This window comes from Pteropus vampyrus, unplaced genomic scaffold, assembly GCF_000151845.1.
Source record: "Pteropus vampyrus isolate Shadow unplaced genomic scaffold, Pvam_2.0 Scaffold145, whole genome shotgun sequence".
Classification (NCBI taxonomy): domain Eukaryota; kingdom Metazoa; phylum Chordata; class Mammalia; order Chiroptera; family Pteropodidae; genus Pteropus; species Pteropus vampyrus.
The window spans coordinates 2,729,470-2,757,158 of record NW_011888926.1 but is presented as its reverse complement, the minus strand read 5'-3'; the positions used below and the strand labels follow the sequence as shown (position 1 = coordinate 2,757,158).

The window sequence follows — 27,689 nt, the reverse complement described above, 5'->3', positions numbered from 1 at the left end:
AGAACGTCTAGAAATAAAAACAGGGCTACGATGTCACAGAGGGAACCGTATAATCTGGAGATGATCTCGATGCGGGTTGTGATTACAAGAATGTACACATATGTGAAAAAATCACTGAGCTGTGCATTCTGTGCACTCCATTGTACAAATGTTATGCCTTCATTATAAAAAAGTGACAAATTGTTTAAATTTTTTAAGTTCTTTGAAACCTCAGCCTAAATCATTTTCTCAAAGGCAAGAATGACTATCCTTCCACATATATATATTATAAAAATTTTCTTGATCCCTATCTTTAAAAATCCTTCCTAGTTAAATTGTGGACCTTAGCCTCTGCTTACCAGTTTTTTAAAAATGCTTATCTATAGTCAATTTCTGATAAATAATAATGATGAGAAAAAACATCAAGAAGCCCACAGCCTCCCTACATTGGCTCCAAATCTTTAACTTCCGCCCCCAGGTTTTGCATACAAGTCTTTTCCGCTTGGATGGCCCAGTAGGGTCATAATAAAACACCACCTTTGTCCTCATAATTTATTTTTCTAAGTTGGGAATAGTATCTGTCTCTTTGGTTACATCTGTTTGATTCTTTTTAATTAGCCTTTTGAGGAAGTTTTTGTAGGATTGACAGACTGTCCCTGTGTGTAGAGGTAGCTCTGTCTCTGTCACTTATCTTCCTTTATTAATCAGTAAATAGTAAATCATTTGGAAAAGTAAAATGTTTTTTTTCTTTGAAAATTCATATTGAGAAATAAATCAGACATGTAAAAGAGAAAAGAGAAAACATACAGTTAAAAAAAATAATTATAAAACAAATGCCCATATACCTACTACATAGGCCAAGAAATAGATATAACTATAGCCCACCATGTGCCTCTTCCTGCTTGAATCCCCTCCCGCCTGGATCCCTAAACATTCACTAGCCTAAATTTCATAATAATCCTTCCCTTTCTTTATAGTTTTTTAAACCATATATAGACAAAGTGTCTATATAAACATGTATATATGGTTTAAAATGTATATATGTAAACTTTAGATTAATGGAATGATACTGTATGTGTATTCTTTTGTGACTGGCTTCTTTCACCCAATATCGTGCTTTTGTAACATCCAGGTTGAGGTGTGTTGCTGTAATTTATTCATTTTCATGCAGTAAATATTCTATTGTCTGTAAACACCATAGCCTATTTACCTGTTTTCCTGTTGATGGATGTTTGTCTTTGTATTTTTTTCTGTTAAAAATAATGCTACCGTATGTGCAAAAGTTTCTCTAGGGCATACACCTAGAAGTGCAACTACTAGTTTCTGCAGTAAATAACACATGTTACATAATGGCAAACTTTTTAAAGTGGTTGTACCAATTTTCCCTCCCACCATGAGCGATTGAGAGTCGCTGTTGCTCTGTACCCTTGTGAATACTTGGTATTGCCCAACTTTTTAATTTTAACCAACATGGGAGTTGTTAAGTGGTATCTCTTTGTGGTTTTAATTTGCGTTTTTCTGATAGCTGTGAGATCAAACATCTTTTCAAATGTTTAGGGCTATTTATGTGTCTTCTCCAGTGAAATTCCTACTCAATTATTTTGTAAATTTTTCTGGTAGGTTGTCTTTTTCTTATTAATTCATAACAATTCTTTATTACATTCTGGATGCTAAAACTTTTTCACAGATCAACCTGCTTCTTTTTTTATTCTGCAAATCTGGACACCCAAGGAGAGATGCCTTAGGCAAACCTTGAGCGTGAAAGCCATTGGCCAGGCTTCTGTATCAGGCACCGTAGCGAAATGCCAAAATGCCGTGAGGTCTGCAATGGCCAGCCCTGGCCCTTTGGAGTGAGTTGCAGCTTAGTTACTGACTGACCTGTGGTTCTTGCCTTTGCAGGTGGAACAGGAGGATTTTGTAATGGAAGGGCATGGCAAGACTCCACCTCCTGGTGAAGAAAGCAAACAGTGAGTCACAGTTTATTTTAAAAGGGTCTTATTACAGATCTTCAGAAGCGCTTTGGTTAAACATGCTGAGAGTATGTTTGCAGGGGATGTATGTGTTGGGCATATTGTGGAACTCACCAGTTGCTTTGGTGACTGTGTATGCATTGCTTCTATTTATAGACAGACTAACTGGAGGGACAAGAAAGTTTGCTTTGTAGTTTTTCATACTTGACTAATCAAAATTTATGTTACACTTTAGCAAAGGCTTTAAGGCTTAGGATGTTCCAAGTTGAACTAATTCAGTCTGGTTGATTTCCAAAGAAAGTATAAAATTGTATATCCTTTTCTTAGAATGTCTTTATGAGGTGACAAAATTAATAGGCTGTTTCCCTGCATTCCACATGTGAATTTATTTGACTAGTACTTCCTGAAATGCTATTCCATTTAGTTATTTATACTTCTGATCTTTGTTTAAATTACTGATTGTTTCCCTAAAGGATAGGAATTGTAAGTAATATAGCTTAGCTAACATTCTGCATAATTCAGGATTTCTCCCCTGACGTCTTAAAGAGTGATTGGTTTTAAATCTGAAATTGAGAGTCCTCTGGGTAGCTTTTTGGTGGCAGAGAGTAGAAATATTTTTTTTTCCCTCTGTCACAGAACTTGAAAAATTGTGTTGCCGAGTAGACTGGTGTTTCATATGTCCTTTTAAAGGAAAAACAGTTAAGACTCTTAACAGACTGACATAACTACTATTTTTTATTCCGATAGTAGCCTCCTAAATCGAATGGGATAGTGATTCATGGAATTTACCGAAAATCTATAGAGAGAAACTCCTTTCTCTCATCTTTTTTTTTTTTAAACTGGAAAATAGTTTAGTTTTGGTTTGTGTTATGAAAATTATGTCTCTGAAACCCTTAGGAATGAATTATGCAGAATATGCCATACTGCCACGTGGCCAGGTTCATTAAAGGAGAATGTTTGTCTTGTACTTGTTGTGAATGGAAACCAGGATATTTTCACAGCTGGTTTAATTTGCTAACCAGGCAGTTTTAAAAATAACTTACAATATAAATCCTAACTGCTGTATTCTGTCACATGCACTAATATTCTGCCTGGACTGATGGAATCAATTCATCTTTAGCAAATTAGAATGCCAAACATCTAGTCCCAGTGGAATTATAGGATCACTTCAGGTGCTTCTCCCTGCCCCTCTGCCCACTCCCTCAGCCCTACATGCTGGTCAAAGGTCTTTATAAAATAAAAATCATAGCTCCCATTCGACAAGGGTTTTCTGTGCGCAAGTACTTTGCCTATTACAGTGTCTCCATTTTATTCAGAGGTCAGGGTAGGTAACTCGCCCATGGTAATGCAGCTTGAAATGGAAGTTAGGATTTGAACCCAGATCTTTCTGACTTTAAAGCGGTTTATAATATCTCTTGAACCTAAATCCTTTGCCAATGTTGGAAGCTACGTTCCTGAAAAGTACTATGGTTAAGAAAACTGCAGTTGTCAAGATCAAAGTCTCATGGATAAGAGGAAGTTGGGGGAAACAATGAAAATGGCATTAAGCCTATTTTTAAAACACAGATGAAAGTTCTGTTCTCTGGAGGGTATCCATTTCTTGAACAAACCAGTCTTTATCTTTAAAAACCTGCTCCAGTAACCCCTATCTTGATTCAGCTTCTTTAGGTATTCAGGAAACTTTGCTTGGGCAGATTCTCCCACAAGTTTTATGTTATACAAACTGTATTTCTGTTCGAGAACTTCTAACAGCCCCCACGGACCTGAAACATTATGTGTTGTGTTCTTACCATTCTCCCTTGTTTTCACGGTCTCTCACACTTCCTTTTCACAGGTGAAGCCTGTTTTGTTTTTGTTTTTGTTTGTTTTTCTGGATTTGGTCTGCCATCATATATTAAAATGATAAAGCAGAACTGAATCTTCTCACTAGGCGTTCCTCCTAGAGACCAACCCACCTCTTCTGTGGCAGTGAGGAGCAGAAGTGCTGTGTTCTTTTGTTTGAGACAACAGAAATAAAAAGATTTATTTATTTATTTATTTATTTGTAGCTCAGAACCATAGTTGGCAAAGAATGATTGAATCCTCAGTAGGAGGATCTGTATTCTAGATCATGAAAGTGCCACATCCCATTCATTCTTTTGTTTTTTTAATTAGAAAAGTAATATGTCATAAAACATTTAAACAGTAAATGTAGATTTAGAAATAAAAGTGAGACCCTTCTTTTACACTATTTCCTCTCCTAATCTTTCTAAACATTTTCTCTATATATTTTTAAATGCCTAGATTTTTTCTAACATAATTCTTCTGAAACTTTTTGAATTTGACATCTATCACAGTCTGTTTCGTTATGTTAAACATCTGCAGAACGTTCTGTTGAATCGATATACTATAATCATTCTTCTGTAATAGATATTTCGATGGCTTCCATTTTGGTTATTATAAACAATATTATATTGAACATCCTTTTTCTTATATCTTTATGCACAGATGTTTTTCTGGAGAATAGATTTTTACAGATGGGCATGTGTTTTTCACATTATGTAGCTACTATCATACTATCAAATTACCTTCCAAAAAAGTTATACCAACATTCATTTCTATCAGTGTTATGAGAGCGCCAATTTACATCTTTGACGACAGTAAAACTTGAAATTTTTACCACTCTACTATTGTTTTAATTTGCACTTTGCTGCTTACTAATAAGATGGAATATCTTTTGTTAGTTTATTGACCATTGATTTTTATTTTGTGTACCACCTATTTATATATTATTCTCATTTTTCTATTGGATTATTTATTTTAATAGGAAGTGCTTTATAAAGTATGGATATTAACCTTTGTCTGTTGAGATGTCTGAAATATTTCCTCTTAGTCCTTATCTTTTAACATTGGGGTATCTTTCATAGTAGTACATCTTTTAAATTTTTATGTAGTAAAATCAGTCAGCCTTCATGGCTTCTATGTTTTATGCTTGCTTAGAGAAGTTTTCCCAACTCTAACATGATAAAAATATCCTCAGTTTTTCAGCTTTATTTTTTGCATTTAAACATTTAATTGAACTGGTACTCATTTTTGTGTGTGGTGTGAGGCAGAAATCTAACTTAATCATTTTTTAAATTGGTTTTCAAAATGGCTCTCATTCATTGGTATTAGGTTGTAGAAATAGTGTATTTATTTACAGAGGCAGACGGAGCACAGCGGTAATATAATTTTCTCAAGGTCACAGAGAAAATTCTTGTAAGGATTAGGTCTAAAATTATTTTTGTTAGCTAATCTGTGCCACTTGTTTCTTCATTTAACATTTTTTACATAGTTTATAGAAGTGTTGAAAAATATATTTTATTTCTGTGATGTTTATTTCAATGAAACTGAGTTCCATTAATAGGTGGATTAAGGCAGCTATGCATGTACAAAGCTTTCTTGAAAAATAATTGATTTTTGATATTGAAAAATATCTGTGCTAAACTGTTATTTAGATCAGTTGTGCTGAATTCTGGTGTGTGTTAGTGAATAAGATTTAGCAGAGTGTATAACTTTTCACACTTTGTCTATATATGTTGCTTTTTACTGAGGTTTATTTACTATTAGTATATCTAATGTAGTCATTTTTCTGAGAATATTCACTTTACAGCTGCTGTAGCAACTCTGACAAGCTCAGTTTATTGCCACATAATTACTATATTAAACTCACATAGTATTAATCACAGAATATGTTTAACACAGGGGTAAATATAAAACTATTACAGCTTTACAAAAAGCAGCATGAGCAGATACTTACTCATAAATTGTGTTGGACCGTGCTTATTGAAAGCTCATTTCAGATAAAATGTTTCTACCGAGGCAGGCTTTTGATTTGGTTTTATTTATTTATTTTTTAATTTCACCTCCCATAGTTAGATTTCTTTCTGTCACCACATATTTGACCCCTTTTACCCCATCTATCTCCTTCCTCCTATTTGGTTTTATTTATGGTTCAGTTGATGGTCTGGATGTGTGTGAGCAGATAACGTTGTAAACTATTTTTAAGTTAAATACCAGTTTTGATGTATTAATGAGTTTGGCCTCTTTTTAATTTTTTTCTTTTAAAACAAATTTAACTTACAAACAAGTCTAAGTTTTAAATCTCCATGCTGTAATTTACTCATTCTCAAAAGATATTTGTCTTTAACATACTAAAATTATTCATTTTTTCAAATAAATTTTTGTTGATTAAATTTTCTTAATTATTTTGGTTAATTTTACAAAAAGTCATCATTAAAAACAAATCTCTCAAAGTAGGATCTCAGAAAATTATTTGCACACCCATATTTATTGCAGCATTATTCACAATAGCTAAGAGGTAGAGGCAACCCAGATGTCCACTGACAGATGAATGGGTAAAGAAAATGTGGTGTATGCATACAATGGAGTGTTATGAAGCCTTAAAAAGGAAGGAAATCCTGTCATGCCTTACAACATGGATGAACCTGAAGGACATTATGCTAAGCAGAATAAGCCAGTCACCCACATGAAGAATCTCGTTTAGTCAGAATCATAGAAAGAGCTATGGAGATGGAGGATAGGGAATTTGTATTTAATGGGTACAGAGTTTCAGATTTTCATGAAAAAGTTCTAGAGTCTATTGCAAAACAATGCAAATATGCTTAACTACTGAATTTTGTACTTAAAAATGGTTAAGATGTTAAATATAATGTTATATGTTTTTTTGCCACAATAAAAAATGAGCAACCAAATTGAAATGTACTTTAAAGGCAAAATATAGCCTGGTAAAAAATATAGCAAGTACTTTTAGGACAACAACAAAAAGAATGTAAAATTAATAACTTTGATGTTGATTTTATGTTGAAATGGTAATCTTTTGAGTCTGTTGTACTAAATAAAGTATATTAAAATTTAAAAAGCCACCAAAGTCAATAATGTGTTTTGTAGACGGTAGCCCCTTTTTAGTGATTGTCGGTAGAATTAATTTTATTAATTTCTATATTTCTACTCCCTTGGGGTGCCATCTTTTTTTATTTACCTTTCTAAGGGAGTATCTGTTTAATGCTTACATGGGAGTCCTGTAAGGAAATAAAGTGTTGAAGACAGTTTTATATTGATTCAGAGAGATGAATGTAATTTATGGAGTCAACACTGTTCTTTGTGCCCCTGTGTGGTGTAATATGGCTTCGTGCTGTTTTTTAAATGTCTTAACTACAATGTCTTGATTAAATTCTCTTATTACTAATTACGTGCTTCCAACTTAAATGTCTAGTTACAAAATGCCCTTTTAATTTTTCTGAATTAATAATTATACAGACTTTTTGTAAGTTCTAACAGTTTGTCCTTACCTTATCTTTATTTCTGTTTCTACCTAACTCCTTAACCTACAGTTCTGTCTTCGTCGGATTCATCTTATACTGAAGTCTATTCTCCCCAGATCTCTACAGCAAGGGTTCTTTCTCTTAGGAAACTCTTTGTTTCATATTTGACCACCCAATTTAACACTAAGCTCTTAGGAAACAGTTCTTTGGGGTGCTTGTTTAAAAACTTTAGGTAGCTCTGTAGCATTCCCCAAACACAGAAAAAAAATGAAAATATTTCCAAATCACTTATAATTATCTTCACAGCACAAATCTTGGTATTTGGCCATAGGAAAGTTTTTTTCAAACATTTTATTTTCTGTATTCTACTATCAGTTTTTCAGCAGTTTTTTCCCTTTGAACCATTAAAATTTGTACATGTTGAAATAAACTTATTAAGAAGTACCAAATTGAATGAGTACACTCAATCATTATTACACAGCAGTAAGCTGGACATCAGAAGAATAGTTGGATTTCTATATAATCTTTTCATATTGTTTTTGGGAGACAGGAAATGAGTTTTATTTAAAAGTTAATTGGTATTTTGAAAATGCCACAAAGAAGTTCAATAGATGATAGTTATGCTCATGGAATTTTTGCTGCTGGGAATTTTAGTATAACTTTGTACTTGGTCTTTGGGAAACTTTCATTTGCTAATAAAATTTTCTAATTTTCCTTGAAGTTACTTAAAAAAATTAATTCTCTGAAAATGTCTTTTTTCCTCAGGAGTTTCAGAATCACAATAAATAAGTTCTGATTCTATTTGATGAGGTTTTTCTTGGATGTCTGGGATTAATTACAGTAAGAATAACTTCAGGAGATATGTGTGTCTTAATTGAAAATGACTGCAAACTGATGGGTTGCTACTACTTACAGGTTAAAGTGGTGATTTTAAACAATAAGATCATGCAGCTCTCAGAAAACTGCTGTTAATAAAAGTCTTATTTATTTAGCTTATATTTTACTTATGGACAAATAATATGCCTTTATGGAAAAACATTACTTGAAAGGCAAGATATATTTGTCCACTACCTTGAAATTGGTGTTTTAAGGCTTCTTTTTTGAAGACGTTATTGTTTGTTATGTAGTTGTAAAATGTTTTGAAATGCATATCATTTTGTAACTATAGGTAAAGGAATACATGTTGAGCTGCAAGAATCTTCATTGGTGTTATGAAGAGAGGCTAGTGTTTATTTCCCCCAGATTTTGTTATCAGTAGAGGCTATGGACACAAGTTCTGCCCTGAGCACTCTGCCTGGGTGTGGATTTCCCTTCCCGCTGGGAATCTCTTTGGGCTGAAGCAGATGGGGAGAGTGCAGTAAAGAGGAGGCACAACGTGATGGTGGGCGGTAAAAGATCACATTAAGGCTTCATGCTAGGTCGTCAGCTCTGCGAGGACAAAGACTTTGTGGCTTAGTCACCGCCGATGGCCCACAAAAAAGCATCAATAAATAAATAAATATTGGATGAATGAAGATGTTGGTAAGTTCCCATCTACTATTAAGAATCCATGTTCTACATACTCACTTTGAAAATCTGAGGAGGGGTTATTAAAAATCCTAACCCCAGAGTATTTTATTTGTTACTAGCAGAAGAAAAGTGAATTGATAACATGTCATGTCTGACCTTATATTCAGTGCTTTCTTGACTATATATTCCAACAGACCTGATTTTATCACTATTACTCTCTTTAAGCATCCCTACATGGAAGCCAGTTGTTGATTATTTTGCAGAAAATAACCTTTCTAAACAAGTTCGAACTCTTCCTTTGCTTCCGAGAGCCTCCACAATATGCCCTTAGCCAACCTATGTGTATTTTCTTTACTGTTTAAAGGATCTTCTTGCTCCTGCCCAGTGGCTCTCCTTAAGGTCTTCCGTGAGCATCTAATTTCCTTCCCCCTACCTGCCTTTCTTCAGGCCAAGAGACCCTTCTTTTTGCCCAGGAGCAAATCTAGGTTTTGTGGGAGTGCTTTTTAAGAAATAGAAAATTAATTTCAAATGCAAGTTTGGTGCAAAAGTGAATTTTTATTTACGACGAAATAAATCACAAAAATGGCAACTTCTAAAAAGTTGACAAATATAAAATTCAGAAATATATTGTAATGTTTGTATTAATTCACTATCTAACACAAAACTGTGAAACTTTTTTATCTACATTTTTTGGCTGCATATTCTTTGATTGCCCCTTCATATTATAAAAAGTGTTATTTTCTGAAAAGAGAATAGAGAGATAATTCAGTGTTTTCTATAGCATGGTTAACCAAAATATGGTTTTTATTATTGATAGATTAGAAAAGCTTCAGCCTCACAACTTGTTATTAGTAACTTCATATAAATTTGTAAGGTTGCTATCAATTTGGGAAAAACCTCTACCAAGTCTCTTTTATATGTGAACTATAAGCTATTTATATATAAGCTATTAGATAATTTCATGGCTTCATTTTTTCTCGTACATTGCTTACCCTGAAATACTCTTTGAATTGACACATTTATATTGTGATGCGATCTGTCCCTGCACATTTCTGTCACAATGCAGAGTGAGTTGGTCTAGTGACATTTGTACACAAGGATGGTTAACAATACCTTGAACATACATGGAAGTGACTGAGAACTACATAAATATATTCCACTAAACCCAAAACAAATGTATCACCCACTTAACTTTCTCTTTAGTGATCCCCAGATAGTTAGAGCCGCTCTAACTCTACTGACAGGGAATATGATGGGGAGAAAGTTGGAAAGAGGCCTTGGTTTTAACAATCAGGGTTAAGATTGTGATGAAACTATCTCACATTTGCACATCGTATAGAAGTAATTGGTAATTTGGAACAGAGTTGGATAACTCTCCTCCTGATTTCAAAGTATATTACAAAGCTACAGCAATCAAAACAATATGGCATTGGCATAAAGACAGGCAAATAGACCGATAGAATAGAAATAAACCCTCACATATATGGTCAAAGGATCTTTCAGCAGGGGCGCCAGGACCACTCACTGGGGAGCAGAATCTTTTCAACAAACGGCATTAGGTACACTGGCTACCCAAAAGAATGAAGTTGAACCTTCATCTTACAATATGTACAAAAATTGACTCAAATTAGATTAAAGCTTAAGACCTAAACCTGTAAGAAAACATAGGAGAAAAGCTTCATAACATGGACTTGGCAGTGATTCTTTGGATATGACACCGAAAGCACAGGCAAAAATAGAAAATGAGACTACATCAAACATAAAAATTTTTTGCATCAAAGGACAAAATCTATAGAATTAAAAGGCAGCCTACAGACTAGGAGAAGATATCTGTGAGTCATATATCTGATAAGAGATTAATATCCACAATATATAAAGAACTACAACTCAACAACACAAAAATCAAATAACCTGATTTTAAAAAGGGACAAAGGACTTGAGTAGACATTTCTCCAAAGATGATACATAAATGGCCAACAAGCATATCAAAGACACTCAGTAATTATCAAAGAAAATCAAAACCACAATGAGATATAATCATTTCACACCCATTAGGATAGCTATAAAAAAAAAGTAAATAACAAGTGTTGACAAGGATGTGGGGAAACTGAATCCTTGGTGCACCGTTAGTGGGATTATAAAACGGCCTAACTGTTATGGAAATGGTATGGAGGTTCCTCAGAAATTTAAAAATAGAACTACTGTATGATCCAGCAATCCTTCTGGGTTTGTATGCAAAAGAATAGAAAGCAATGTCTTGAAGAAACATTTGCACACTCATAATTATGGTAGCACTATTCACAATAGCCAAGAGATAGAAGCAACCTAAGTGTCCGTCAGCAGATGAGTGGATAAACAAAATGTGGTATATACATGCAATGGAATAGTATTCAGCCATAAAAAGAAGGAAATGCTGTCACATGCTACAACATGGATGAACCTTGAGAATGTTATGCTAAGTGAAATAAGCCGGTCACAAAAAAACAAATACTGTATGATTCCACTTATATAAGATATTTAAAGCAATCAGATTTCTATAAATAGAAAGTAGAATGGTAGTCACCAGGAACTGGAGGGAAGGAAAAGGAGGTTGTTTAATGGGTATAGAATTTCATATTTACAAGATGAAAAATTTCTGGAGATCTGTTTCAAAACAATGTGACTATACTTAACACTACTTAAAAATGGTTAAGATGGTAAATTTTTGTTATGTGTATCTCACCACAATAAAAATAGAAAAAAATACATGGTAGCAAAAAATAAGAGAGATCAGTTGGGCACAGTGTTAGGACCCCTCCTAGAGCTTTGGGGGAGCCCCATGAAAGTGAGAGGGCCTGCACCTTAAGCTTCATTCGCTTCATACTGAACTGCCTCTGTTTTGACCATTCTGGTCTTGTCCTTCCTTTGAACAAAGCCCAGCTTTAACTGAGCTGTAGTCTCCATTTTCTAATTCCTCTTTCTCTTAGGGTGGAACCATACAATTAATATATCTTACAGTTTGTTGTTGACTGTCCTGTGTCTATGTCTTATCTCCCAATTATAGGATTTTAAATGTTGTCTTCTTTTGTACCCTATAAATACTTAGGTTCGTAGTATTCATCCGTTTATTCTTTTGCTTATTCAGTTGGTCATTCATTCAGCAAACATTCATTGAATTCCTTCTGTGTACTAGATCCAGAAATACAAGCCGCATATCCTGCCTTTAAGGAGCTCGTATTTTAGAGGGGGAAGCACCAAGTCAATGGATAACGGTAATGGGGATGAAGGTGCCACCACTGAGGTGTGTACGAGGTGCCAGGAAGCACAGGGGACTCAGCTGGCATGTCAAGGAAGGAAGGTGTCCTCCAAATCCGAATTTGATTTTGGAGATTTGGTTTTGAAGAGTTTTAAAAAAATATATTTCCTAAAAGATCTGCTAGCATTCTAATTTCTGAATGTAATGAGAGTATAAATGCTAGATTTCTATTTTCTGACTACAGCCCAAAGATTTTGTATTCTAGTTGCTTTGGAGATTCCCATGAAGTTTTGGCTACTGTTTCCGCCTTCTGACTTTGTTGGGGATAAGAATCCTGGGAAAACTTAGCTCTTTTATTTATATATTTTTCTCGTTGGCCTTCCTCCTTGCCATCGTTTGGTGATAGTGAAGTCAATAAGAATTACAAAAGCCTTTGCCTTTCTTATCTTCTCTACACAGCAAACTCCTACTCATTCTTAAAGACTCAGTTCAAGATCTCACCTCCCCAGTGAAATCTTTTCTGACTTTCTCAGCAGTTAGTCTTTTATATCCCTATAGCATAAATATCTTATCTCTCTGTTTATATTTTTTTTTAAAAAATTTAACACGTTTTTAAAGAAATAGAAGATAATCTAAATTTTACCTACAAATAAGCATGAAAGTAAGCTGGAAAAATGTTGAAAAACAGAATAAGAAGTAGACCCTTGCTCTGTTGAATTTCAAAGCCATTTTTATTAAAAATTATTAGGGCAACATTGATTAATAAAATTAAATAAGTTTCAAGTGTACAAGTCAGCAGTATGTCATATATATTTTGTGTTGTATGTTCATCACCCAAAGTTAGATTTCCTTCTGTCACCATATATGTGGCCGCTTTTACTCCTGTCTATCTCCCCTCTCCCCCGCGCCCCTCTGGTAACCACTAGTCCACCATCTCTGTCCATGCGTCTCTTGTTTGTCTGTCACGTTTGTTGCTTTCAGTTTTATATCCCACATATGAGTGAAATCATATGGTCTAACTTAGTTTGCTTAGCATACTTATACTTTAATAAAGGCACTTAACTGTGCTATATTTTATTTATGGATTTACATGCCTGCATCTTTCAAGATTGTTAACAGTCATCTCTTTATTCCCCTGGGTCTGGTTCTAGAACTGTATCTAATGCAGGATAGCTCTTGACTGCATGAATGAATGGTGTGTCAAGTTTGGAGTCTTATTTTTGAAAGGATTGATTGGCCTTACTATATTGCATGGCCACAGGTTACATTCTTAACAACAACATGGTAGAATTACTTCTACCTTCAAAATATATTATATACTTTTCTCCACCTCTACCACCTCTACCACCTCCACATGGTCCAGGATACCCTCCCTCACCTAGATGGTGGCAGTCACCTTCCAACTTGCTTTTCTGCTTTTCCTCTTGGTCTTCTATAATGTATTTTCCATGCAGAAGGCAGGATGAGCTTTTGAAAACATAAATCTGATACTGTTTCTCCTAAAGTGGTTGTAAGACCTCCATGGGTCCTTGAAATGCTTACTTTGGAGGTTTTGGAAACTTTGTCCTGCTTTATAGGAAACGTTAAAAGGTACCCACATCCCATATTAAATATGTGGTTTTATTTAGTTTTGCTATCACATGTTAAAAGAATTGTACTGTTTTGCTTCTGAAATTCTTTGTCTACAAATAACTGACTTAATTTATAATTACTCAAAATTTCTTAACAGTTAACATATTCAGGAATATTTGCAAAGCAAGAATTGTTTTCAAATGTAATGAAATTTTATAAATACTAAATTTAATAGTGAATAAAGTTGCTGGTTGATATTTTGAGGACATTTAAGCATTTGCAAATTTTTATGGTTATGATTTTCTTCTTGTATTTTAGACTTATAAATGTATTTTTTCAGTTCTCAAACATTTTCCTAGGACCCTGAAAAGCTTGTCGACCCTAGGTATTAGATGGAGAGCAAATAAGAGACAAAATGGCGCTGTTCACTCTCCCGCTTTCAAATTCTTCCATGACTTTCCACTGTTTTTAAAGTAAAATAAAAGCCTGCAAGACCCAGTATGATTTAGCAACTCCTACCTCCTCAGGTTCATTTCCTACCTCTCTCCTCTGCTCACATGTCCTAGCCGCCAATCATCCCTCACGTTCTGTGAACACTCAAGCAGTTGCTTTTTTAACTCAGCTTAAATATCCCTCCTGAGAAAAGCCTTCCCTAACCACCTTACCTAAAGCGAGCCTCCCTCAGTCGTTCCATATCCCATCACACCATTTCCTTCTCAGTGATTTCTTTTCCCATGAGAACCTTTCCTTTCCAGTTTATTGCTGTATCCTTAGCACTTAGCACAGAATCAGACACATGGAAAACATAGTACAGACTTATTGAACAAATGAAGAGTTAATAGATTTTGTAATTTAACCATCCTTGCATTTTTGGTATAAACCCTTTATGGTCATAATAAATTATTCTCTTTAAAACTGCTAAATTCTATTTGCAAGTATTAGGATTTTTGTGTCTGTCTTCACAAATGAAGAATGGATGGTCTATAGTGGTTTTTTTGGTACCGTCTTAATGTAGATGGGTATCAGAAATATGTTAGCCTCATAGAAGAAATTAGGAACCTTTCCTTTTTATCTCTGTAAGTTCAGAAATAGTAGGAATAATGGGAATTGTACGTTCAATAAAAGTTTGGTAGAAGTTTGGTAGAATTCACCCAGAAAACCATTTGTGCCTCATTTGGTTTTAGTTGCTAGTTCTTTGACTGTCTTATAGACTTTTGCTCTGGGTTTTTGTTGCTGTTATTTTCATAACGTTTCATGAGTTGATTTTGGTAATCTCCGTTTTCCTTGACTCTCATCCATTTTATTTAATCTTCAATTTTATTGACGTAAAGTTATAATTCTCTCTTAATTTAAAAATCTTCAAGTATGTAGTTATAATGTTCTCTTTCTTAGCCATAGTGTTCATTTATGACTTCTCTTTTTTTAATTGCTGAGACTTTCCAAAAGATTATCTACTTTTATTTTTTTAAAAACAAAAAGTTTCTGGTTTTATTGATCCTCTCTACACTTTTTTTTTCTTTTCGGTTATTGCTTTATGTTTATGCTTTTATCATTATTAATTTCTTTTTTGAGTTTGTTATTCATTTTCTAAATTTTTGAGTTACATGTTCAGTTCATTATTTTTCAATCTTGTTTCCTAATAAAAATATTTTAATAGTGGTATACAGTCACCGAAGGCGCCATCTTTAAAAGATAACACGTATTTGAGTATGTAAGTTATGGCTTATTTGTTTTAAAAAATAAACTCATTTTTTGTTACTTTGTATCCTCACTTTGTAAGAATATAATTTAAAAACCATAATTGTTAATATGAAGAATTATAATTAGAATATCATAGAGTCCAAAATGTCTGGAAATACAGGGGAAATGGTATATTTATTGCACTTGTTTCTTTTACATGAACAATTGGATTAATTGCTTTAATAGAGATATCTCACCAAAAAAAAGATGTCTGGAGGTTGGAAAAACATCGATCATATTATTTGAAACTAGAACTAATATTTTGTTTTAAAATGTGCTTATGTCTCTTGACTTTTTGAGCAGCTCGTTACTTAACACTTACAAGGTAACACATATACACATTCTTCAATAATGTCTGCATTGGGGAATGGAGACTTAGCAAAATTCAGTTTGAGAAAGAGGGCATGTCCATAACAAATCAAAACAAGGTGGCTGTACAGTCTTTATGCATTTTAACATGTTGATCATGCTCCACGTAAGTAAGCTTTCCGTAACTCATCTGGAAGGTATTGGAAGGATAAAAATAGACTAAGTATTCAAAATTTCCATTCTAGGAGTTTCCTGCTTTTGCCTACATCTCAATTGTCAGTCCAGGTCTTGGCTCCTACTCCATTCAGGGCTGTGCAAAGACAGTGGAAGCCTTTTACGCCATAAATACTTAAGCTGCCAGATCGTCTAGGCTTGGCCTTTGCCTGCCCTGAAACAGCTCTTTTCCTCTTCTTCTATCAGAGTAGAAAAAATGAGGGAGGGGAACTCTATAAAGACCCAGGAGCCAGGATGACAGACATGGGACTATGAAAGGGATCATAGGTGCATTTTCAAGGAATGCAGGGCTTACAGAATCCGTCAGCTCTCTGTGGGCTGGCATGGCAGATTACACTCTGTCGGCCTAGTTCATCTGGGAGAATCACACTATGGAATCCCATCTATTCTGGTTTATGGAGATGGACGGAGTCTGGTAGTCACTGGACACTTGCCCACTTGTATCATTTTTTAGTTATTTCCTTAAGCAATCCTTAAATAGATATAGGCAAGTTTCTGGAAACTGTGATTTTTTAATCCTTGCATTTGGGTGGCAGATTCCTTCTGTTCAGCTCAGCACTTCTGAATGGAGGTCCAAGTAATTAATTCATTTATTTACATACAATGCCGAGCTTGGTGTAGGGCCTCCCACAGCCATGAAGGAAGATGTGGTGTTTGTCTTTATACTTACTGGGGAAGACTAACAGTAAACACATTCTTTCACAGATAATAAATTGCTGTTACGACCAGTGCTATGAAGTAGTAAAAGTTGTTATGGGAGTGTTGAGCAGGAAGGCTGGTCTAGACTGGGAAGGACAAGGAAAGCCTTCCTGTAGTAATGACTTACTTTTGAGATGGCAAGGATAAGATGAACAGAACTGCAACAACAACAAAAAATTTAAGTGCCGTTTTAGACTACAAAGGAACCAAAGATACCATCTAGTGATACCATGGCTTATCCTTGCATTCCACAAATGAGAACACAGAGGCCCAGGGAGGTAAAGGACTTGCCTAACTCAGGTTGTACAGCTTGTTAGCCCCAGGGCTAGAGACACAAACCCAGCATAGGTTTCTTTGGTGGTTAGAAATCGAGATGCATATAGTGAGAAGGGACGTAAGGATGGGAGAAACTAGTCAGGTTTTTCATTTAGTGCTTACTCCAGGTCAGCTGCAGAGCTACTTCCTCTAGTGGGCGAGGAGATTAAAGATGACTCAGATCTGCCCTATCCCAGAGGAACTCAGTTTTCTGCATTGTGGTTAACAGGGTCCCCAACCCCAACCGGTCAGTGGCCTATTAGGAACCCGGGCCGCACAGCAGGAGGTGAGCGGTGGAGCTAGCAGAGCTTCATCTGTATCTGCAGCCGCTCCCCAGCACCAGCATCACCGCCTCAGCTCCACCTCAGAGCATCAAGCATTAGATTCTTGTAGGAGTGCTGGTCCCTGGTCCTAGTTGCCAAGAATATTGGGGACCGCTGCTATAGTACAGTTTTTATTTGGAGGGGTGGAACCAAACACACATAGACCCAAAACAATGAATGCGGAGTTCAGCTGGGAAACCAGTTCCTGTTTTGCAGCTGTTTAGCTGTGTGATTTTTGATGTCGCTTAACCTCTCTGAGTTGCCATTCACAATTTATACTTTGGTGTATTTCCTCTCAACCTTTTTCCATGCATTTTACGAGCTTGTTAGAGGTCAGTTATGCCCTATAGTTCATCTTAATCTTCAAAAACTAAAGTCTCTTGTTTGGGTAAAGCATTGTTCAAGCCCCCTTTTAAAGAACAGTTTGCCAGCCTGTGCTTGCCCAAACATCTAAGAGAATAACTGTAGCAAACGAGCCAAGCTCCAGGATCTGCAAGAATCGTTAGCAACGAGTATATTTCTATAAACCAATAAAGGTTTTTATATTTTGTTCATCTGTTACCCTTATGCTGTTGCCACTTTCACATTCAGTGTGTGTAGGCGGAGAGTATGAGATAACAGCATTTCACAAATGAAAGTGAGTGGAAAAGGGCCGCTTTCCCTTTAAGGCAGTTTCATCCCCAGCTCCCTCCCCTTTTCTGATTGACAAACCTACCCGAAGTCACATGATCCGCCTCTATTTGAAGGTCACAAAAAGCTGCTTCCTTTAGAGACAGAGGGGGAGAGAGAGAGCAAGAGGGAGAGTGAGTGAGAGAGTTAGTTCAAGCCAAAATGGCCGACAGAGTCTCTACTGGTTTCTGAATATTTAAAATACAAAAAAACAGATAGACAAAAAGAAATCATTTTTTGGACCTTTTTTCATTTCCATTTCTACCTTGTATGCCTCAAATTGCTGGATTTAAGCACTGCTGCACTTTATGAGGTTGGTAAATATTTTCAATTTTTTAAAACCAATTGATTTATATGGATCTTGTCTAACTGTTTTCACTAGTGGTGTTGCAAATCGACATTTGTCTAGCATGGAGACTGGCTTCAGACATTTCGTGAATCTGTAAATCAGACCCGTGATGTACTTTTGGTTCGGCATTTTAGAAATGGAAGAGCCTTGGTAAAATATTTAAATTTTGAAGTGATTTAATTGCACTTTTAATTTGTCTGCAGATTTTCATCATTGTTTCTGTCTTGCCAATAAATGAAGCTGCGAATAATTGGAAATTTGATATTTAGAAAGGGGTTTTTAAAAAACACAGACCTCTCCCTGCCCCCTTAAATCTGCTGCAAAAATTTGCATAAATATAAATGGGTTTGCATTCTTTCGGCTGCTAAGGCCGACAAAGGATCCGGGAGGGCAAGCACTACCAAGAGAAAGCCTTTTTTTTTTTTTTCCTTTTTCTTTTTAAGCTAGGCCATCCTTCCTAGAGACATGTAAAAACTAAATGAGACCTGGTACATTTTAAACATCAGGTCGGGGGCGAGTGAACACCAGGAGGTTTGGGTTTGTAGATTCCCCTGCTTGAAACCCTCCCGAGCAATGTGTGGATCCCCCCTCTCCTCTGCGCGCGCTCGTTTGCACTTGGGTCTGTGTGTGTGTTCGCAAATGGGCAGCCAGATGCGCTGTTATTTTGATCATGGTTTGAACCAAATGTTAGAACTATCTTGTAAACATGGTGTTTTAAAGATATAAACAGCTATTCACCCTGATGAGGAATTATTTCTTTATCAGTTTCTCTTGGGAGACTGGCCTTCTCCATTTCTCACGATTACAGTTTTTGTTGAATTTTATACTGACGAGCTGGGGTTCTTCAGCACAAATTCAGCATCTGTGTGTGCGGTTGCCTGTTTTGGCCGTGTTTCCATGGTGAAGTGGTCAGCGAGGGTCACACAGATAAGTAGCTGTCTGTGTACGCACATATGTTAGTTACCCCTTGAACCTGTGCGGTGCCCTGAAGTTAAATTCCATTACTCCTAATGCAGGATTCTAGAAAGCCTGGGAGCTGGGAGGGAAGAAAGCTGAAAACTTGCTTTCTCAGAGCCACCTCCCCCTATCATTGTGAGAGTGTGATGTAATGCTTCTCAGTCTGGTGGGCTGAAAGGATCGTAGTTTGTGATGTGGCGGGTAAATTGCCCCCACCCCTGGGTAAATTACCCCACCCCCCTCGGCACATCCCTGGCTCTGAGAGGCCTTGTTTTCTTTTCTTTTTTTCCCTAATTTGTACCTCCTGATTTATGCCTGGGCATATTGGCACGAGAAAGAGACTGTTCTGAATCTGTTACAAAGTATAGTTTAGAAAAGCATTTAAAATATGCAAATGGCTTGAATTGTCATATCCCCATCATTAAATATGTAGACTTGGATTAAAGCTAATTAAGCATAAATGGAATAATTTTGATTAGAAGGGAGCATTGTTTTTTGTTGTTTCCTTTTTAATTAATCTAATTATAAGATGCGTGCTGGACCTGAAAGTGTTAAAAAAAATGGAGAAAAATGCTGGACCATTTTGAAAATTTGACAGTCTGGAAGAGGGTGTGTAGTGCTTTCAAAAGCTTTATTCACTGTTAAAATGGATTGGCCTCTTGTGCTGAAAATGGCCTGTTTCTTTGGGCCAATTGTGTGTAGATGAAGGGACTTTCACGCTAATTTAACAAAAAGACTCCATTTGAATACATAAAGATAATTAAAGTGCTCTATCTCTAAAGAGCAAGTATTTTATTATTTTTGTAAAATTAATGTTATTTTATTAGTAATGGAAAAATGAGAAGTGATGGTTTAAATTCAGTGTAAATTTTTCGATAAGTTCAGCTTTTGTGTCAGGATTGGAACATTTGAGAGGTAGTCTGGAACGAATGTCTCTAAAATTGTTTTACAGCTTGAATTTAAAGGAAAAAACATAGAAATTGCCACAGTGAGAGGGAGCGTTGCTTTGTGGTGGACCTAAGGAAAACTACAGCTCTGATTTTGCTGCCTTTTTTTTTCCCCCTTGAAAATGAAAGTGCTTATTTGGGGCTTTACTTGTTAGGTGATTCATTTTACATCCATTTCCTAAGTTGGCCTTACAGAAGAGTGAGGAAAACCTAGGCTTTCCTTGTCTTGCCTTTAGCTGTTTTTGTTTGTTTGTTGGTTGGTTGGTTTTGTTTTTGTTTTTTTTTGTGGACCGTGTCAACATGTGAATAGCAGGTTAATTCAGTTTGCAGAGCAGAGGAACCAGACGCAGGATGCCTACTTTCTAAGGAAAAGAGAATAATATAAGAGAATGCCATCTAATTCTTCGAAATGTTTTTATAAATGTTCTTTTCTCCTAGACAGGTTGAAAAGTGAGATAAATAAGACCAGTTTTCACGTATGTAAGTGTTATGGCTCTAGTGAATTTCAGAAGCTCAGCTGCCATTTTGGATCTAAGTTCCTGCAGAGCCAATCCTTATGGCACACCAAAACTATGGTAATCGGAAGCAAATAAAAACGAGTAATAAATCAAGTGTGCAGTGGGATAGTATCTATTTGTGCCTTTCGTTGAAGTTTTCTTTCTGCCGGTAGTGTGAAATGAAGCTTTAAAAACTTCAGAGATGTGGATGACGTTATGAAGAGCAAAACCCAGGGATGTTAGAAATGGCATGGTGTGGTTTTTAAAAACGAGATGGCGTATGCAGTGGAAGTTTCTTTCTGGAGAAAATGAATATAGTCCTTACTGAAGATCTCCCTTCCCCCATCCAGATCTCCTTATGCTGGGTCTGTTTGTGATGTTATAGTAATGTCATTATTCACAATGCTACTCTGTCTCAGAAAGAAAGGTCACAGATTATTAAGATTTTCCTGAAAATCACAAAAATTGGTAGCGTACGTCTATCAGAAGTGGCATCTCATTTTAAAACTGTCTTCCCATCCTTCCATCTGGGTGCCAGAGAGAGAGCATCGGCAACTTCGATACGTGGTGCAAACTCAATTCTGTTGTTCAGCTTTGAATGGCTATTTGTTATTCTCTGTCGCCACTAAGACAGTCCTTTAAAAATAAACTCCTTAAAATTGAAGCGGAGACTCCTAAGCTTTTCTAGCTCTTCAGCTCTACAAGAGACACTGAAAGAGTGACATGTGATGATGAGACCTTCAAGTTCTGCAGAGCGGGCTGAGCAGATAACGGTAGTAAGGGGTGGGTCTCACCCTATCCAACAGCCCCATGACTGAAAAGTTTTGAAGAAATTTATTTCTATAACTCGGTGTAATCATTGACCTTCTGTAGTTTAAACTGGACAAGGCCCTGAGGCAACACAGAAGAATGTGCTTCGACCCAGCCCTCAAGGAGTACCAGTGCAGTGAGGGAGAAACCCAGGTCGAGTTGGTCACAACGTGGTATTCTGTGTGCACAAGAGTTAGAACAGGCACCTGGTACAGAAGCATCCTGAGTGTCTGCATTAGGAGAGCCCTTACTTAAAGAAGCCAAATAATGACCCCTTACTAATTTTTAGTCATCATTTGGATATTAGATTTTCTTTAAGTGGAACTTGTGATTTAAAGATGGGGGTCTCTGGCCATTGGCCAGGGAAGGGGCCAGCATATGCTAATTGTTTCCTAGTACAGTATTGTTTCTGGATTTACACTAATCCGACATCCCTCACCTGCTTCTTGCGATTAAGACTGGTGGTGGAGTGGGGTGGGCTGAATTGAAATCACTTGGCCCAAAAAGGGATTTAACCCATGACAGTGACATTTTAACATGTTCTCCTTTCTTCCTGTATGCATTCAGCAATCATTTAGTATGCCCCGGTATGTGTCAGGTGCTGTTGTAGGTGCTAGGGGATCCAGGAATTAATTTGATTGGCCTATCGCTCTAAACAGCCATTTGGTTCATGTGGAAATATTTGCCATCTGGTGACTATCTAACCTATCACTTTGGTTTATGACTAGGATTAACGCTGTAGTTCGTTTCACTTGATGGTCACTTTGCTAATAATCAGGGAATGAATGGTAATTTTTGCTTCTAGTAGTTCTAGAGACTTCCATTTTATTGTTTGACAAGATAATCACTTTATCCATTTTCTTTAGCCCTACAAAAGTACGTGCTCAAAATTATTTTTTAAGTTATCCCTGAGACCCTCAAAACCTAAGCCGCCTCCCTAGTTACTGTATGACATGGCCTCACTTTTACTTTTTAATACCCCTTTATTGTAGCACCATCCGAAATTACATTATTTGTGTATGGTGTATCAGTCCCCACTAAACCGTAACCTTTCATGAGAGCAGACTTTGTTTTTCTCATTGTTCAACCCCCAGCATGTAAAACAGGGCTTAGCAGCAGTGAGTGCTCAGTAAAAATGTATTTGAGTTGGACCCGAGTGATAAAATCACCAGGACCAGCTATGTGACCATAAGTCCCTATTTCTTCATCAGTGAAATGGGGCTAATACGTTGTTTGTGCAGCAGAAAGGAAACGCTGTACGGAAGGGCCAGCACCTCGTCTTGTTGCTCAGTGAGTGTTTCCTTCCTTTGCTCTCTCTCCCTTTGTTAAAGAAACCAGAAGGGCTTTCATGGCCCCACAGACACCTCGGCCTTTCTCGTGGCTCCCAGGACGGTGAAGCATGGGCGCTGACCGCGCCACGCCTCAGCCTGGACCAGTACGGGAGCGTTCTGAGCCTTTCTTTTTATTAAAGTCCCTACATTCCTATGGTCTGAGGTTGTCTCTTACGCTCTCCAGTTTCCTTCAGGCTCTGCCTTTGTGATGTATCCACATTTGCTTGGCTGCTTTTCATACATTCTGTGTTTTGCATCAGAAGGTTCAAACAGTTTCAAATGAATTGGTCTTAGAGTTTACAAGGCAAAGGAGAACATAAAATACAGTGTTTTTTCTTTCATTTTTAGTTATTCTGAGCCTACACGTGTAAATTCTATTTATTTAACCAAACCATTAATAGCTTTGCCTCAAAAGACAAATAAAATAAAAATTTTGGTCAGTTGCTCACTTTATACAATATTGTTGAATTATAGATAATACAGAAATGACTTTCATTTATTAACCTCGGAATCTGTTTTTTCTAGAAAAACAGAAAGTTATTATGTATTTACTCATTTAGCAAATAATTTTTGAGTACCTATTACATGCCAAATACTGGGATAAGGGCTAACATAGCAGCAGCATGAAGCTTTTCTCCAGGTACCATTGCTGAAGATAGAATGTAAATGCAGGGATGATTGATGGGAGGTCAGATGTGCAAGAGAGCTGGGCTGCCTGCTGAGTAGTTTGGATTGCCATGGTAGATAGTGAGGACCTGTTCAAGGTTTGGCCAGTGCTCAGGGTCTTGAGTGATGATTATAAAGGAGGAATACCCAACCCCAAATAATGGGACCAGCTTGTGCAAGGGCAAGAGAGATCGTGGTAATATTAGGAGAACTGCACATAGAGTACTTGGACATGATTGGAGTACGATGTATATAAGGGAAGAGATGATCTGTGAAATAAGTGAAGCTGAAAAGGTAAACACTGGCCAGATGCAGAGGAGTCTATAAGCCATGTTTTGAAGTCTTTATTTGAGAACAATTGAAGAGTTTTCAGTAGGAGTTTCACCTGTTCAGATTGGATTTTTAAAAGATGACTCTAATTGGCACTATAGAAAATGGCTGGATGGTTGAGTATAAGATCAGATGGTGTTGCATTAAGCCCAGGTAATGGTGGCCTGGACTGACAGCAGCGTCGGAAACAAGCAAATAAATCCAGAGACAGTTAAGTAGAAGATCTCACAAGACTTGATCTTTTAGTGGGAGAGGTGAGGGTTGCGGAAATTAAAGATGACACTGGCTCTGGCCTAAGCTGCTGATGGGATGGTGGCACCATTCACTGAGTTCGGGTCCATTTAGACAAGAGACATGTGGAGTTGAGATAGTTAAGTTTTGGAGTTAGTGAATTTTGGGACATCTAAAGAAAGTCTGGAGTAATTAGATATCTGGATGGAGATAAAGATTTGAGAATCATTAGCAGTCCCAAGTTTACCAAGATTTTCCCTTTTAAGTTGATTTCTTTGGCAAAATGTCCAAAGATGTCTATGTGCAGTGCAAGGTGCTATTGGACGCTGTTAAGGGGACACTATTTTATAAAAAAAGATAAAGCCGTACACACTCCCATCACCACAGTGGTTGCCATGAAGAAATACCTAAGGAGTCTGAGGGAGGAGAGAGACTAATTTTAGCTGGTTCATCAGAGGAGGCTTTATGAGGACCTCATATTTGAACTGTGCCTTTAAGATTGGGCAGAATTCTGAAGAGTAGACCTAGAGGGCAGGACTTTCTAGCTGGAGGATTAGTCGTGCTCAGAGATGATTGATGAGAGGTTGGATGTGTGCAAGAGAGCCAGGATGCCTGCTGAGTTGTTTGGACTGCCATGGTGGGTGGTGGGGACCTGTTAAAAGTCTGACAGCAGCGTGATCAGACTGGTATTTTGAGAATACTAATACGGCAGTGGGCAAGAGGAGGACTGGGGGGCGGGGGAGGGCTGGGGGGAGAATTTAGAGTCAGGCAGGCCAGTTAGGAGGCTGTGGCAAAACACACTATTATGAAATGGCCGGCTGTAAGATTGGCAGTGGGCTAGGAGAGGGACCAGGGACTCCAGGTTTGCAAGGTGAATGATGGGAATCTTCAACAGAAATGAAGATGAGGAATTTCAGGTCAGACATACTGAGTACAAGAAGTTGGTGGGACTTCCAGATGGCACTATTTTGTAGGCAGCTGGCACTGTGGAGCTGAAGCTTGAGAAAGAGGTCAGAAGTGGAGATAAAGAATTGGAAGTCATCCACGTAGAAGTGATAGTTGAAGCTGAGAGAGTGGATGAGGTCACCATGGAAGTGTAAAGAATGGAAAAGAACTGAGAATAAGGCCTTGGGGACAGGAAGAAAAAGAGGACCTGGAAAAGGATTAAAAGAAAGGTGGTTGTGTAGGACAGTCAGGAAGTTACTGAAGGTGGAGAAAGGACTTCTCAATCTCAGATGTGGTCAGCAGGTTTTGCTGCTGCACAGGAAGAACAGTATTTGATTATGGCAGCGTTCCCGAACCTGATGTTGGGAGGCGTTCCAGCGGGAAGGTTGGGAATCATTAGGTTACACCAGCACCATCCAGTAGAAATAGAATGCGAGCCACATGTGTTATTTTACATTTATCAGGAGTCACATTAAAGAAGTAAAAAGAAAACAGGTGAATTTAATTTTAATAATACATATGTTTTATTTAACCCAGTATGCGTAAAATATCAATTCAACATGTGGTCACAATTTTAAAATATTAATGAGATATTTGACATTCTTTTTTTCATACCAGGTCTTTGAAATCTGGTGTGTATTTTATACTTACAACGCATTTCAGCTTGAACATGAAATTTTCATTGGAAATGCTTGATCCGTATTTAGAGCTCATGAAAGTTACAGTTGAAAAAGTATACTCATATATCAAAGTTTTTCCAAACATACAAAAGTTTTCTAGTACTGGAAATAAGTATCGATTTTAAAATTTAAGCTAAACTAAAATAGAATTGAAACATCAGTTTCTCGGTCACACTAGCTTCCTTACAAGTGCACACTAGCCATGTGTGGCTACCATATTGGACAGTTCAGGGTTACGCAAGGGACAATAGGTTGCCTTACAGCTAATGTGCACTTTGAAAGTAGCCAGAGCAGCACAAAGCATTCTTAACATCACAGGACGTTTCTCACAGGATTGGTATTTCTTGAAACACCTGTGTATGTTTAGAATTGGGAAGGTCAGATCCTAATTTTATGTATAAGAAGATGAACTCTTTATGAAAGTGCACAGATTCCAAAATTTAAAACAAGAATCAGACTTTTTTAGGAGTCTAAGGTCAGCAGGGTGGTACATTGATAGAAATTCTTAAAACATACCACTTTGTGTCGTAATTCAGGAATGCTAGGTGTGGAGGCTTAACATTTAAAGACAGATTTGGTTGCAGAGGTGAGAACACCCTTGGTCCCCTTTGGACCTTTTTGAACATAGAGTCAGTGAGATGGTGCTCCAGGTGGGAAGATAGGAGGTTAGGATTTGAATGTTCTTGGAAGTTTTCAGCTGGCAGGCCGAGTCTTCCCACTCTTACATCTCCACCCCTGCTACTAAGCCAAAGGGCTAGTTATTTTGAGCTTGTATCTCAGCTTGGCCTTAGACTGCTACACGCATTTTATATTTCTTGCCATCCTGGGCCAGTATAATATTTACTAAACATAGGAGGTTTATTAAAAGCAGGTTCACAGAGTTTTATTTAATCATCTCATTAGTTTAGACTGCTTGGTAATTACTAATTAGACCTTCCAAGTACAGGCATACCTCATTTTATTGTGCGTAACTTTATCGAGCCTCACAGATGTTGCATTTTTTACAGATTGTAGGCAAGACCTTCCACCAGCGAAAAGATTACGACTCGCGTTATTGTGAGACTCACTTTATTGGGGTGGTCTGGAACCGAACTCCAATATCTCTGAGGTATACCTGTAATAAAGCTAGAAATGACCTTGAATTGTGCTTGAAACCGACCCTTGTTCGCACTGGAGAGTAGGGGTTGGTTTTGGTCTCTGCACATTTTCATTTTAGCCAACACAGAGGAGCTTATTTTCCTATGAAGTGCCCTGTATGAGTTTGAGGAGTCAGCTATTCTGTGAATTCCTGGGGGCGGGGGGATGGTTTGTTTGTTTGTTTTGTTTCAATCAATATGAAAATTGCTTACATTTTTGTTCTCCTTTAGAAGTACCTTTTGGTTACCAATTTATGCCTTTGTAAAAACCAGACTGAATGGTAGTGCTCGCTCGTAAGTAACGCCCTTCAATGCTTCCATAAGGCCGGAGACCTAGCAGAAGGCTCCTCGCTCCTCTCCCAGGAGCTCAGAGCAGTGAGTCTTGGCCCTCTCAGTGCCATTGTTTCTGTTACCCCTGGGCTTACAGAATATAATTGTTGTTGTTTTTATGCCAAGAAGTTCCTATTTATAAGCTGAAGTTAGAGAGAATTAGGTAGAACAGTGTCTTCTAAACTTTTTGATTGGATCTACAGTAAGAAATACAATTTGCATTGAGACCCTGTACATATATGAATGAATACACTGAAGCAAAAGTATTTACTTTCTGATACTATGTGTAGTATATTCTTAATGTATTGGACTCGAGTCCATTTTATAAAACAAAAACAAAAAAAGCTGATTATCTCAGCCTACTAAATTGGCCTAATGATCCACTAAGGGCTATTTCACTGAGGTTTGAAGGAGTTTAGGGGACCACTCATGAGTCACCATATCCCAAGATATGATTCCCAATTTTGCTAGTCTTGAAAACCAAATTTATCAGTCTACTCAGTTATCATACCAACCAAATTTATAAGCAGTTTAACAAATATTAATTTGTTACTTCATGTGGGAGATATTTTTGATGATCAGAATGTCTTCCCTGCCCAAAACATTCCATGCCGATCAAAAGG

At 37.0% G+C, this 27,689-nt stretch overlaps 1 protein-coding gene across 3 annotated transcripts in view; it reads left to right on the top strand.

Annotated features, from left to right (window-relative positions):
* Nucleotides 1-1,881: 1,881 nt before the first annotated feature.
* Nucleotides 1,882-27,689, top strand: part of TNRC6B (trinucleotide repeat containing 6B) — a 137,934-nt gene continuing 112,126 nt past the window's right edge. Inside the window, exon 1 of one of the 3 annotated variants that reach the window (XM_011369079.2) lies at nucleotides 1,882-1,946. In XM_011369079.2, coding sequence (XP_011367381.1) covers nucleotides 1,900-1,946 — 47 coding nt within the window. In that variant the 5' untranslated portion in view covers nucleotides 1,882-1,899. Of the gene's footprint in view, nucleotides 1,947-17,943; nucleotides 18,171-27,689 lie in introns of those variants that run through there. The other 2 variants (XM_011369080.2, XM_011369081.2) reach the window with 2 other exon arrangements.